Source organism: Drosophila erecta, unplaced genomic scaffold (assembly GCF_003286155.1).
Source record: "Drosophila erecta strain 14021-0224.00,06,07 unplaced genomic scaffold, DereRS2 tig00000092-arrow-pilon, whole genome shotgun sequence".
Classification (NCBI taxonomy): domain Eukaryota; kingdom Metazoa; phylum Arthropoda; class Insecta; order Diptera; family Drosophilidae; genus Drosophila; species Drosophila erecta.
In genome coordinates, this window is record NW_020825207.1 from 4,808,086 (window position 1) to 4,822,809 (window position 14,724).

The 14,724-nt window shown below is 42.7% G+C and overlaps 4 protein-coding genes across 4 annotated transcripts; 2 read left to right on the plus strand and 2 right to left on the minus strand.

The window, feature by feature from the left end:
* Positions 1-22: 22 nt before the first annotated feature.
* On the minus strand, positions 23-2,474 carry LOC6546778 (ribonucleoside-diphosphate reductase subunit M2). The gene is made up of 3 exons (XM_001975969.3): positions 2,211-2,474; positions 1,807-2,055; positions 23-1,196 (listed from the first exon to the last, which is right to left on the minus strand). Exons 1-3 carry the CDS (start codon positions 2,259-2,261, stop codon positions 315-317), a joined length of 1,182 nt encoding a protein of 393 aa, XP_001976005.1. The 5' UTR covers positions 2,262-2,474; the 3' UTR covers positions 23-314.
* A 193-nt stretch (positions 2,475-2,667) lies between these two features.
* On the plus strand, positions 2,668-4,600 carry LOC6546777 (RNA-binding protein 48). The gene is made up of 4 exons (XM_001975968.3): positions 2,668-2,863; positions 2,968-3,127; positions 3,184-3,328; positions 3,380-4,600. Exons 2-4 carry the CDS (start codon positions 3,035-3,037, stop codon positions 3,631-3,633), a joined length of 492 nt encoding a protein of 163 aa, XP_001976004.2. The 5' UTR covers positions 2,668-2,863; positions 2,968-3,034; the 3' UTR covers positions 3,634-4,600.
* LOC6546776 (presenilins-associated rhomboid-like protein, mitochondrial) lies at positions 3,635-5,654 on the minus strand. Its single transcript, XM_001975967.3, has 6 exons — positions 5,477-5,654; positions 5,216-5,417; positions 4,856-5,150; positions 4,199-4,419; positions 3,946-4,145; positions 3,635-3,881 (listed from the first exon to the last, which is right to left on the minus strand). Exons 1-6 carry the CDS (start codon positions 5,521-5,523, stop codon positions 3,791-3,793), a joined length of 1,056 nt encoding a protein of 351 aa, XP_001976003.1. The 5' UTR covers positions 5,524-5,654; the 3' UTR covers positions 3,635-3,790.
* Positions 5,655-5,875: 221 nt separating this feature from the next.
* On the plus strand, positions 5,876-8,266 carry LOC6546775 (glycerol kinase). Its single transcript, XM_001975966.3, has 4 exons — positions 5,876-6,139; positions 6,194-6,322; positions 6,379-7,744; positions 7,838-8,266. The coding sequence occupies exons 1-4, from the start codon at positions 6,062-6,064 to the stop codon at positions 8,053-8,055; spliced, it is 1,791 nt and encodes a 596-aa protein (XP_001976002.1). The 5' UTR covers positions 5,876-6,061; the 3' UTR covers positions 8,056-8,266.
* Positions 8,267-14,724: the final 6,458 nt, after the last annotated feature.

Consider the following 14,724-nt stretch of genomic DNA (forward strand, 5'->3'; position numbering starts at 1 on the left):
GAATATTAAAACTCCCTTTTAATTGTAGTGCTTAATAATTGTCTATGCATAAATTTATTTAGAATGTTTTATGTACAATGAATTCGGAATAGGTACGCACGCTCCTCGTAATAGTCAAGTGTGTGGAAAATTGCAGTGTTTGAGCCAAAATTGGAGGTCCAAGTAATGATGAATGTGTTGAAGGTCTGTGATCTTTCTTAGCCTACGTTAAAATTAAAACGGACTACATATAAACGCCGTCAGATGAAAATATAAAGGATGAGAAGCCAGCCCTTGAGAGGTTTAAATTGCAACAATGATGTCCGGGGCCAGCCCTAGAAATCCGCGTCCAGGGTGAACACGTTGTCCAGGCGGTTGCTGGCCACTCCCATGCGCTGGTACTCTGCCACCTTCTTCTCAAAAAAGTTGGTCTTTCCATCCAGCGAGATCATCTCCATGAAGTTGAAGGGGTTCTTGGTGTTGTAGATCTTCCCAACGCCCAACTCCACAAGCAAACGGTCCGCAACGAACTCTATGTACTGGGACATCAGGTCACAATTCATGCCGATTAAATTAACGGGCAGGGCATCGGTGAGGAACTCCTGCTCAATCGCCACCGCGTCACGGATGATCTCGATGATGCGCTCGTGCTTGGGTCGCTGCACCAGGTGCTGGAACATCAGCACGGCAAAGTCGCAGTGCAAGCCCTCGTCGCGAGAGATAAGCTCGTTGGAGAAGGTCAGTCCAGGCATTAGACCGCGCTTCTTAAGCCAGAAAATGGATGCAAAGCTGCCGCTGAAGAAGATGCCCTCCACGGCGGCAAAGGCGATGATACGCTCCCCGAAATTGGCAGACTTGGAGGAGATCCAGGACAGGGCCCAGTCTGCCTTGCGCTTTACAGCCGGCATCGTTTCGATAGCGTTGAACAGGTACTCGCGCTGGTTCGGATCCCGGATGTAAGTGTCGATCAGCACACTGTACATCTCCGAGTGCACGTTCTCCATGGCGATCTGGAAGCCGTAGAAGCAGCGTGCCTCCGTGACCTGCACCTCCTGACTGAAGCGCTCCACCAGATTCTCGTTTACGATGCCATCGGAGGCGGCGAAGAAAGCCAGCACGTGCGAGATGAAATGGCGCTCGTCGTCCTTCAGTCGGTGCCAGTCAGTAAGGTCCTTGGACAAATCCACCTCCTCGACGGTCCAGAAAGAGGCTTCAGCCTGGAAATCATAAACATGTCAATAGATCAGTACTGTACATTTGATTATATTTAATTTATATACTTTGCTGTTTATGAAGGTACATCATTCAAAAGGCTGAGCAATATTTATACACATGATACATACATATGTATGTATGTATATGTAATTGCGTATTTTCTAAGCGAGTTTTCCACGCTTGTAAAATAAACGAATGTATTTCATTTTATCTTTATAAGAGCCACTCATGGTTTAATTTAAGTCAGCTCGGACGAGTTTATTAAAGCAATTGTAAACGTAAATGTAAACGACGTTACAACAAAGCAATTAAATGGCGGGAAATGTAAATGGTTACATAAAATTGTATAGTATGTAATCGTTATGTGGTGTAATTTCCCGCCAAAAACGAGGGCTAGTTTTGACATCACGATGCAGTGAATCAGCGGATGGGGAGGGGTCTAGAAATGTGGGAGGGGGTTGTTTAGGTATCCCGGGTTGGCTATCATAAAGCCTGATTCATGTTATCAAACACGTTGAGTACGTGACCGGCGCTTGGCGCGCTTTATCTCAGAATGCCCGCCTTTTTGAAATATTGGCGCCACCACAAAGTATTATCGTATGGTATACACACCTTCTTGTACATCTGCCATATGTCGTGGTACTGGATGGGAAAGATGACAAAGCGTCGGGGATTCTCGCGCAGAAGGGGCTCCAGCGATGGGTCAAAGGGGGTTACGGACCTCTCCATGAGGGAATTGGCAGACTTGCCGATGCCATTTTCGGCGGAGGATTCCTTGGCCAACTGGCCGTTCGCCTCGTGGCCAATGAACATCTTGCGAACGTTGTTGGTGCTTTCCGTCAGAATCTTCTTGCTGGGGCTCTGTTAAGAACAAAAAAGAAAGAGGGCCAAAAAAGCATCAGCATTTATCCGCTGCGTAGCACTTTTTGCTGGGGAAATCCACACAAACACACTGATCGCGGTGTTACGTCTATGTATAGCTGTGAACTTTACGACTTTATTTGCGTGTCGATTACCTTAAGCGAGAATTTCTCCATGTTGTCCGCAATGTTTTCCTTGGACGCCATTTGAGATGTTTTTAAGTGGATTATTTTTAGCAGGTATTGGCTTCTCTGATTCTGTAGTGAAATTCACTATAACCAGCGTGTATTACGCGTACAGTTTGATATTTGCGTGGCAAATGATCAGAGAAACTCAGATACTTAGGGTTTTATGCCGGGCGGCAAACTGTTTCGATTTGCCGCCATTTTTGGTGATGGGAAAACTATGGGAAAATCAGGGTTGTCGAGTGCTGCAGTAATTAAAAGACTCTTACTTCAGGCATCTTTCCTATACAAATAATATTAAAGAAGTTTACTCTACTGAACCTTCTTAGACTGCCATTCAAAGTTTAGGTCTGCAGCTTGTTCGACAAGTTTCACATAAAATATACATTTCTGAAATGCTATTGTAAGCGATATTTAAAGCATGTGACAGCCCTAGACTATTCCAGAAATCAACAGCTGACGAATCGGCAGCAATTAGTTTTGAGTGAAAAAGTGTTGGCCCTTTAGCTAATATTAGACAACAAATAAACCGATGTGAAAACAAAGTTTTAGATTTTGTTGTCATTGGCTTAAAATTCTGCCACTTTTAATTGGGAATCGTTGATTATTTGGAAATGCAACAGGTGCTAAAGTAACTCAACTCAACAACTTTGAGTGAATTCCATTACAGCTCTGTTATTAACAACAGTATTATAACTAACAGCTGACTGATGATATTTATCGATAGGTCGGGGACTTGAAAATATTAGCAAACAATTCTGTTTAGTTATTGGTTATTTCTTAAAAGCCGGAATATGCAAGCGTCTTCTTCTGAACACCACAAACGTCAGGAATACTGCACAACCAGACTTAAATACCGTCAAGGCCGGGAATTGAAAGCTGTCAAGGTGAGATAATAATATTGTTTTCTTCATCCTTGATTTAAAGTCTCAATAATTTGTAGGTTTATACAGTAGCTAGTGAGTCCCGGCATTTGCTGATCTTTGGTGTACCTAAAATAAACCTTCAAGCTAATCTCAAGGCGAAGCTGCAGGGATTTGGTAAAGTGCAATCGTGCATTTCCGTAACTTCAGAGATTTCTTCAAAAAGTACGTTTGTCCTTGTTCAAGATCTATATTATAATGTTATTTTTGTTCTAGTGGAGCTGGAAGCTTTTACAGATGTGTTTGCAGTGAAATTCGAGCGTCTAGAGGTGGCCAGACGAGCCAAGAAGATGCTTGATGCCCAACAGTTTTATGGTGGAACCTTACACATATCCTACGCTCCAGAACGGGAATCCGTCGAGGAACTTAGGGAGAAGATGCAGCAACGAAAGAATGAGGTGGCTTTTCGTATTCTGCGAAATCAAAAGGATCAACCCCAATTTTCGAAAAAGAGCCGGGAAGCCACATGAGTACAGGATGTTAACGCTTTATTCAACTTAACTGATTTCAATGAACTTCGAAGGCAGAACGATGTCATTATTATCGATACAGCAGAGTGCTAGTTGCTATCACTCTCTAGCCTCAGCTCCCTGCCCGTTCACTCGGCCAACCCTCAATCCTTCTGTACTATTTCTGCTTAGTCCGGCGCAGGTCGTGGTAGTAATTCAGCAGACCAATGCGTTTGGCCCATATCTGTGCTCCATACGTGGCCCAAAAGCTGTCGATTACAGCAGGATTAATAAGATAACCAGTGATGGTAAGGATATACAAGCCAAACTTACATGCCAAACATGGCGCCGCCCAAATGCGCTGCGTGATCGAAAAACTTCCAGCCCAGCACGACGCCGGCAAAGTCGATGCCCATTAGCACTTTAATACCGGCTCCAGCGGAGAATGTCAGCGCGGGCAGAAACAGAATGCTAAGTTGCGTATCCGGATATTGGGTGCATACATAGGCCAACAGTGTCATTATAGCTCCAGACTAAACAAGACTTTTAAGTTTATAGATACTACATTGAATAAAGGCTGTCTTACCGCACCCAGGGACATCCCCGCCTGACTCGTGCCCGCCTTGTAGAGCACGCTCATCAGACTGGAGAAGACACCGGCGCTGAGGTAGACCGCCAAGAATTGTTCTTTGCCCAACGAAAGAACCGCAGCGTTGGCGAAGCTGTGCATCACGTACATATTGGCGAATATGTGCATAGCCGAGTAGTGGCTGAATGTGGACAGGAACATGGGCCAGCAGACGACTCCTGCGAGAAGGGGATCATATAGAATTAATCAGCTTGAAAATAATAATATTTTAAAAATACTTCAAAGCGAAAAATAGTTTAAAGTCATTTGGTATTAAGCTAAAAGCAACAATCTGACATAATTACATTAAATTCCTATCTTATATAACCATATGTATGTGGGAAAAATGGATTCATGGATTCAAATAGATTCATCTACTTCTTTTTAAGTGTGATTTGAAGTCTTTTCATTATTGAATGAATCTAATATGATACATTTTTATAATGTCCAAATTCACACATAATAAATCACTAAAGACAAGTATACATTTATATTTTTTTGTGATTTAAAAGGTAATTAAATCTAACTTGGCATATAGCTTAGAAATACGTCATTTCGCAAGGTTTAGCTACTATGATATTGCTGGTTCTGTTCATATTGGATTTTAGCACTTACTCGCCGCTGGATTAGATGTGAAGTAGGTCATCATGGTGCCTTTCAGAGCGGGCACCCGCCACATGGCGAAGGCCACCAAATTGCAGAGTAAGATAGGAGCGAACATCTTGTCGCCGGGCGTCAGTGAGTCCCAGTGCCGTCGGAATTCCTGCTTGAGCTGTGTCCAGTAATCCCTGTCCGCCAGTGAACGACTCTGCCACCAACCGAATCTCGCCTGGCGCGCCTTTTCCAGTATCAGGCTACGTGTGTTCTCGTACTCCAAGATGGTGGCACCCGCAAAGCAGCCGACCGTAAACTACAAATGTGAATCAGGAGCTATATGTAACTCCAGTTCAAGTGCTGGCCAAAATTGAATCTTACTGCTCCCGTGAAAGCCACGGCCTTGATCACATTGTTCACCGGCACCGTAGTGTTCAGCTCCGCTGCCACAGGCTCCCCAGTCGTCGGCTTGAGGTTGCTGCTCTGTTTTCGGTTTCTGTGAAACTGCCGGCATGACCTGGCCGCTGGATGACCAGAGTTTATCCGCAGGATTGGTATATTCACATTAGCATGACATCTGTGGCTGTAAGTTTAAGTTGGGTTACTCCGGATACGGAACTCTGTCGCCGCCCGCTTACTTACGCCACCTGGGGCAGCCAGCTCCGGCACAGCGCTCGACTCATGAGCATGGTAGTACGGATCTTTGCCAATTTAGCATGAAATATGTGAAATTTGTTTCTATTTTGCTTCGTGGAGAGAAGGGCCCGGAAAATTAAACGTGTGACCAGATTGTGCAAAGCCAAAAATGGCAGGGTTACCGAGTGTTAGAGTTGCGTAAAAACAAAAAGTTTCGACAAATATAGAACTGGAACTAGGCATTAATTGATAAATTAACTTAAGAACTTGGGATCGAAAAAAAATTAAATTCTTTTAATATATAAAATATAAACTCTTTTAAATTATTATTTTTAATTAACTTTGTATTATGCCCACGGTCCCGATGAACCGTTTCGTAATGGAAATTGTACAGCAGCCTGCGGTTGGAGTATTCGCTAAGAACCGATAACTAACATCGATGTACGATGAAACATCGAATTTTTACATCACTAGACAACACAATTGGCATTCCAAAAAGGGACAACAACAAAACACGGCTTGGTTATTTTGCTCGGCTAGCGCGCTTTAACACCATTTAGCACGTGTCCGTGGACACCGGGCAGGCCAAAGATGTCCAACGGGCGCTACGGGAGATTCGGAGCACTCATCGGTGTCGCCTGCGTGAGCAGCACCCACTGCCGCTTTTTGGTGAGAAGGTCCAAAAGCCGAAAACCGCCGCTGACTCAGATTCTATTTCTATAGATTTACTCAACCAAAAATGCCGAGGTCCTGGCCTACCATGAGCTCAAGCTGCGTCAGATTGTCCACCAGGCGGGCTGGATGGAGTACGATCCTTCCGAGATATGGAAGAACACACAAGAGTGCATAGAGGTGCCTAATCGCCGGGTTATATCATCATGCGTCAACTAATATAACTACTTTTGCAGACCGCCTATAAGAACCTGGTTATACTGGAGATTAATCCACATGATATTATTGCCATCGGCATCGTAAATCAACGCGGCACATCGGTGTTATGGAATAAGGAGACGGGACAGCCGCTGCACAATGCCATTGGCTGGTCAGATTGCCGCAGCACTTCCATACTGAAGAGCATGCTCCATAATGTTCGGCACAATGTGGACTACGTGAGGTATCGCAGTGGTTTGCCCCTAAGCAGCTGTTTCAGTGCCCTAAAGATACGCTGGCTGATGGATCACGTTCCTTCTGTAGCCACTGCCATTGAGGAGAAGAAGTGCTTATTCGGCACCTTGGACTCCTGGCTTCTGTGGAACCTCACCGGCGGCGTGGAGACGGGTGTGCACTCTACGGACCTCACCAATGCCCACTACACCGCCCTTATGAACCTATCCACAGAGCAGTGGGATCCTAAACTCTGCCAGTTCTTTCGATTGCCCCTGAACATACTGCCACGCATACGATCCAACTCCGAAATATTCGGCTATGTGCTGGATGGTCCCTTGCTGGGCGTTCCCATAGCGGCCATGATGGGTGAGCAGCCAGCAAGTTTGCTGGGCCAGCTCTGCGTGAAGGCCGGGCAAAATATTTGCACCCTGGACGATAGCTGTTTCGTGCTCCTTAACACGGGCAGGGAGAAGCTGGACTCTACAAATGGACTGATAACGGGCGTAGCGCACAAGCTGGGCGAAAAAGAGGCCACTAACTACACACTTGAGGGAGCCATTTCAAATGCCGGTTCCACGGTGACATGGCTGCGGGATAAACTACAGATCAGTACTGAGATAAATTCCAATGATAATGTGGTGGAGTCTTTAAATACATTCATCGGCGAGAACTCGATGATCTCGTCCTCCTGTTCCTCATCCATGCTGAACGCCGAGTGTGGACTGGCGGCCAAGAGGTCGGAGATTACGTTTGTGCCGGCATTTCATGGTTTGTACGCTCCTTACTGGCGGCACGATGCCAGGGGCATAATCTTGGGACTTACCAGCCAGACAACAGCGGAAAACATCACCCAAGCTGCTTACGAGGCCACCGGGTTCCAGATCTTTGAAGTGCTACAGGCGTTCAAGAGCGATACACCCAACTGGGACCGCTCCTGCATGCAGCCTGTGCTCACGTTCGGCGGCGATTACGCCGAGAACTCGCATCTGGTGCAGTTCATTGCGGACATCATCGGCTACATGATGGAGCGGCCGCAGACCACCTCGCCTGCAGGTTTGGGCGTTATGATAACCGCGGGCGTGACGATGAAAGTGGTGTCCCTCAAGTACGCCGTTCAAATGTACACACCGCCCACGGATGTCTTTGCGCCTATGACTACCAAAAATCGTAAGTTGAATTTAGGTCACTGCAACGAAATACCATCTTTCCATTTACTATAACTACTTCTTTTGAATAAACATAACTATATTCTTTTTCCAGGTCGAGAGCTGCTCTACAGGCGCTGGGATTATGCGGTAAAGAAATGCCTGCACTGGAACAACTACCAGACGTACGAGGCTGATGTCGAGCTGTTTGCTCAGCGAGAACTTGATCCCAATTTACCTGTTAGGCGTTCTATTCCCGGCAGTGTATTTCTGATTTCATCATTTGCCCTCGTCCTCCTGGCTAACTACTTAAAGAACAATCCCCTGAAATAGGGGCAGATGTAGGGAGCAACGGCAGCGCTATCTAGTCAACCAAACACGTTCAAATGTGTGCATTAAAATTTATTGTTTAGTTTAGCATATAATCTTTATAGTTCATTTGATATGTATATAATCCATTTAGTTTTTTGCCCGAGTTGTAGATCAAAATATTTGTGATTCACGTATATACACCACTACAGATATACAAGTCTTCTTAAGCATATGTTCTGATTTGTTAATTATTTACTTTAAGCTGTGCGTATTTTTTCGTAGCCCAAAGACAATTGTTAAAGCTGTTGAGAGATGAGCACAAAAGAGAGAAGTCCTGCATGCGCCATAGATGATAGCAAAGAGAATGTGAAAGCAAACTGTTGAGATTGTGTTTTACAAGTGGAAAAAGAGAAGCACAAGTGCCTAGTGTTCGCCAGATGAAATCCATTTGCTGGTTAATTAGCTTGCTGGTCTCCTCCACGTTGAGAGGCATTCATCACTTGCCCCGGGCCGCAGCTCACCACATTGAATGAAGCTTAAGTTATTGCGCTTATTGTTGACACGCGAATTGTTGAAGGAGCAGCTGTGCCCGTGCATTCCAGCCAGCAGCCAATGTGCACTTGAGCACCCTTGAGGAGCACCCTTTGGGCCTTGTCTCTGTTGCCCTTCGCTGTCGTCCAGCGAAGGAAGCCGGTGAGGCACTCTTTCAAATGAGTTTTTATGCACGAGCGTTTGCCAAATGCCCTACGGAAATATGAGTGGGGCTAATGATTCGCCATCGCGAGATGTAACAGAATTGTTTAAAGCACGGTTATTTTACAGACTTAGTAAATTATACTATTTAACTAAAAATAACTAAGAACAATTGTTTTAAATAACTTTGACTTTGCTAAAAAATATAATTAAAACTTTTTCCTAGGGCTTATGCTAAAAAAGAGATTACAACTATGTGAATTTAATGTTATAGTCAAGAAATTAGGTAACTATTGAATTTGAAGCGCATATAAACTGCCGTTTCTAAGAAAGTATTACTATCATTTAAATGTATAATCGTGTATAAATTATAAAAATTTAAATAAAACTGGTTGATTATCTAACGTCGACTTCCGATTTGCTCCATAAATTGTTTGTCTCAACTAAGGGACAGTTTTTTCTCAAATAAAAATGTAGTTAAATGTTTTAAGATTCAGTCGCTATTAACCATAGTACCTCACTGCGATGGTCGGTTATAGCCATGCCGTGAATCTCAGCCACACATTCCCGTCCGCAGTCCGCTGAATTGGTTTGCATTTGTAGACAAAAACGTCGACGGGGCGCAGTAAAATGTGAAATTTGTGCAAACAGAAGACAGTTCCCCCACGAAACTCCTTCAAAGGTGGGAAGGTGGGGGGAGCGGGGGCCCAAGACGCAAGTAAACTCTGCACGTAGTCAATTTAAATAAATTAACACGCTGTTGTGTGGGTGTGTGAGTGTGTATCTGAATGGGCGAGATAAGGAGGGGTGTCCCTTCCGATCAAATCCGCAGGACAAATGGGTTATTCCAGCGTGCCCCACTGTGCTGCAATATGCCAAAATAGCAAGCATTTGACATGCCCACGTAGCGAGCATGCTATTCCTGGTCGAGGGGAAACTGGGTATCGATGTCCTGGCCGGGTGGGTTCCCCGTTCCCCCTGTTCACCGTTCACCGTTCTCCGTTCTCCGTTCGCCTCGTGCGGTTTCCCCCCGGACCGGGTGCAATGCTCCTGGGCGGGTGCTTTTTGGCTGTTTTGTGCGACTGCCACAACGCATAAATCTTCAACTTTATGGCATCAATAAATGTCGGGGCGAAGTAATGATTTCGTCAAGTTCTTTGCCATTGTGCAGTCGCCCAAGCCGAGAAATCCTCCCCTCGTCGTTTTGCTGCACTCAATGGGGGTTGCTCGTGCTCGAGCTCCTGGATTCCTGGCAGGGATCTGAATAACTGGGTAGATCCTGGATGGCACCAATCGAGCTTCGAAGCTTAAGCCGAAATGCACAGAAAAAACAAGATAATATTCTATAGTCGAGTTCCCCGACTTTTGTAGATACCCGTTACTCAGCTAGTGGAAGTGCAAACGAGAAATTTATACATTTTCTGGAATATCGGTAGAAAATGGGGAAAAAATGATAAAATGAAGAAAAGATTAAAAAATTACTAAAAGTGTGGGCTTGACAGTTTTGGGCTTATGGAGTATAGAACTTCAGCCTTGGTACATTTTTTAATTTTTTTTAATGACACATCAAACAAAATAACAAAAAAATTAAAAAAAAATAAATTTCTTGATTTGAATGAAGTTTTTTAGAGAATTGCGCCAGAAACATTTAGAGGTATGCCACTTCAAAATCCGATTAAGATTAGTTGAGTTATGGAGTTTTGAACTTCAACCTTGGGACATTTCTTAACTTTGTTGAATTTCTACACATCATCACATCAGAAATATTACAAAAAAATTGAAAAAAAATAAATTTCTAAATTTGAATGCAGTTTTTTAGAGAATTGCGCCAGAAACATTTAGAGGTATGCCACTTCAAAATCCGATTAAGATTAGTTGAGTTATGGAGTTTTGAACTTCAACCTTGGGACATTTCTTAACTTTGTTGAATTTCTACACATCATCACATCAGAAATATTACAAAAAAATTGAAAAAAAATAAATTTCTAAATTTGAATGCAGTTTTTTAGAGAATTGCGCCAGAAACATTTAGAGGTATGCCACTTCAAAATCCGATTAAGATTAGTTGAGTTATGGAGTTTTGAACTTCAACCTTGGGACATTTCTTAACTTTGTTGAATTTCTACACATCATCACATCAGAAATATTACAAAAAAATTGAAAAAAAATAAATTTCTAAATTTGAATGCAGTTTTTTAGAGAATTGCGCCAGAAACATTTAGAGGTATGCCACTTCAAAATCCGATTAAGATTAGTTGAGTTATGGAGTTTTGAACTTCAGCCTTGGGACATTTCTTAACTTTGTTGAATTTCTACACATCATCACATCAGAAAAATTACAAAAAAACTAAAAAAAAATAAATTTCTAAATTTGAATGCAGTTTTTTAGAGAATTGCGCCAGAAACATTTAGAGGTATGCCACTTCAAAATCCGATTAAGATTAGTTGAGTTATGGAGTTTTGAACTTCAGCCTTGGGACATTTCTTAACTTTGTTGAATTTCTACACATCATCACATCAGAAATATTACAAAAAAATTGAAAAAAAATAAATTTCTAAATTTGAATGCAGTTTTTTAGAGAATTGCGCCAGAAACATTTAGAGGTATGCCACTTCAAAATCCGATTAAGATTAGTTGAGTTATGGAGTTTTGAACTTCAACCTTGGGACATTTCTTAACTTTGTTGAATTTCTACACATCATCACATCAGAAATATTACAAAAAAATTGAAAAAAAATAAATTTCTAAATTTGAATGCAGTATTTTAGAGAATTGCGCCAGAAACATTTAGAGGTATGCCACTTCAAAATCCGATTAAGATCAGTGTAGTTATGGAGTTTTGAACTTCAGCCTTGGGACATTTTTTATTTTTTTTGAATTTCTACACATCATCACATCAGAAAAATTACAAAAAAACTAAAAAAAAATAAATTTCTAAATTTGAATGCAGTATTTTAGAGAATTGCGCCAGAAACATTTAGAGGTATGCTACATCAAAATCCGATTAAGATAAGTTGAGTTATGGAGTTTTGAACTTCAACCTTGGGACATTTCTTAACTTTGTTGAATTTCTACACATCATCACATCAGAAATATTACAAAAAAATTGAAAAAAAATAAATTTCTAAATTTGAATGCAGTTTTTTAGAGAATTGCGCCAGAAACATTTAGAGGTATGCCACTTCAAAATCCGATTAAGATTAGTTGAGTTATGGAGTTTTGAACTTCAACCTTGGGACATTTCTTAACTTTGTTGAATTTCTACATCACATCAAAAAAATTACAAAAAAATTGAAAAAAAATAAATTTCTAAATTTGAATGCAGTTTTTTAGAGAATTGCACCAGAAACATTTAGAGGTATGCCACTTCAAAATCCGATTAAGATTAGTTGAGTTATGGAGTTTTGAACTTCAACCTTGAGACATTTCTTAACTTTGTTGAATTTCTACATTCATCCTGAGAGTTAAAGGCAGTACTATTTTTTATCGGACACCATAATTATGAAATTCAAATTAAAAACACTTTTATAATATAAATACAAGCCACCTAGTTCAGTATTTGCCGTGATTAAACTTTGTTTATGTAGAAATTCTCTTGTAAGGCTTTAGTTCTTTGTACTTTACAATTCAATTTTTTTGCCTGTACGGGTTCATTCACCTCCCAAACCCCAATAATAAATTGTGGGCATGTTGACGCCCACAAGGAGCCAGCGACTGAAAGGCTTCACACATTTGGCGCACAATTTATTTATTGGGCGAAATTTACCAGTAACTCTACGGCCGGAGCCCATCTGCATAAGCGGACCGGAAAATATGGAGCTGGAGGAGCATTGAATATCCTGACGGCAGGCTGCCTTATCAGCTGGAGCTGGAAAGGAGCTCCTGCCACTGACAGCAACTTTTTACGCACTTTTTACGAGCCAACCCACCCAGAAAACCGTCGAAAAACCTCGAAAAACCCACTTTCGCATGGCAGGCCGTCATAAAAATGTCGTAAATTCGCCGAAGCGAAAGTTTTCCAGTGGAGAACTGGGCTTAGAGCTCGGTGCCATCGTAAAAGCCTTAATTAATTTTCTAATCAACATTTTGCCTGCATGTAAATCGTCTGATTTTCCGAGTCCATTTCCAGCCCGCTTGTGTGTAGCATAATTTCAGGCGCTCCACCCCACAGTTCGTAGTACTTTCAGTACCAAAGTATCCAAAGTTGTTAAGCCTTCAGCTCGATTAGAGTTGGCCGGGCGTCTTGGTTAAGTCAACGGCGATATGTCAAAGTAAACGCCAATAAAACCCCAACTACCGGGGAGTGGGCGGTGGATGGGCGGGGCATCCAAACTGGCGCCAGTAGTCAAAAGTTGCGTGCTCTGCGTTTGGATGATTCTGGACATTGTTTTGGTGGTGTTTACTTAGCTTGTTAGTCGGCCCTTGTTTTTATAGCTGGGGTACAGTAAAAGAAATATACCATTTTCGCTAGTTTAGAAAATATTTTTTTCAATATCTGAAAATGTATATTACTCATAAGTATAAACAAGAAAGAAAGCTATCTTCTGCATACCCTAGTTTCGGTTTTTAAGCTTGTCAACTTCGATATAATTTTAATTTGGGAAATTCTCCGATGGTTTTTTCAGTATGGCATGCATCCAGAGAAACTGTTGTAACTCATAATGTGTTGGATTTAACTTATTGTCCGGGAATTAAGTTTTTCATAGGTTACTCTATCTGTTGGTAACTTTATCTAAATGCCTGTTTGTCCGCAGTCTAGCTTGTCCACAGTTACAAAATTTTGTTTAGTTGTTCTTAAAAAATTAAACAATACGTTTTAAAGTTATACATAAGTTTGCTTTGCGTGTTTTTTTCTAGATTTTTAATTATACAATATTTTTGAACAAATATTTTAAGTTACTGAAGTGCTCTCTACTTTATTCACCAAAGGAGTAATTAGTAAGGATACGTTTCTAGTGGCAAGTCTACGAATTACCCCTACCAAAACGCCAAATATCACTCATTCGCCCCGTCAGCAGCAGCTCAGTCCTTGCCAATTAAGTGCGGAATTTCGGTTTATTTTTCTTGTGCACAACTGCATGGCACAGCACAAATTAATTTAAATATTTAAAGAGTTTAATTATTTTTTAACTGCCCAACAAGGACAGGCGCAGACAGGGTGGCCCAAATGGAGTAGAAGGAGCAGCAGGAGGCCAAGTGCCATGATCCGGGGCCATAACTGCATGGCAACCTGCGAGGACGACGACAACGGGCAAACAGCCAAGCGTAAACTTAACTGACAAGTGGAGACTTAACTTCCCATAACAAATTGCATTCCAATTGCATGTCGGGAACGCACACATCCCCCAGTCCCCAGCCCCCAGCCGCCAGATCCTCCAACCCCGTAGAAGCCCACCTTCTGGATGCCGTGGGGCATAAACAAACACACACGGAGTCGCATTCACTCACTGTACTGCTCCTCCGGCAGGACTTGGTCGTCGTCATTGCTGTTAATTTAAATTGCTTTAAAAACAGCAGGTGCACAGCACACTGAATGGGCGAAATGAGAACAGAAACGAGTTCCATTCAGGGCAAATGGCAACAGGAGCAGCTCCTGGCCAGCAGTTTCCTCCTGGTCGCAGCGAGCACAGCCTCTCGAGCTGCCAGCCCTGAGATGCCATGCACGAAATAATCCTAAAGGGTGTGAAAAAGTATGAATGCAGCCAAGAATATGCACACCAGGTGGGTGGAGCTGGAGGAGCTGGAGGCTGGAGGAGCTGGGTGGTATGTTCGCCTGTGGAGGACGCGAGAAATGAGCTAGCTCGCTGTGAAAGGAAAACAAAATTATGCAACTTGAAAATGGGCGACAGACAGACGTGGATGCCTACACCGAACCACACACAATCCCTACTCCTTGGCTGCTCCTCAGTTGCCATCTCAGCTGCAGCGTTCTGTTTTTGTTGCGCGATTGGAGGCGTCTCCGGATCCCAGTGCCCTCCACCCACCTCCTTGCCACA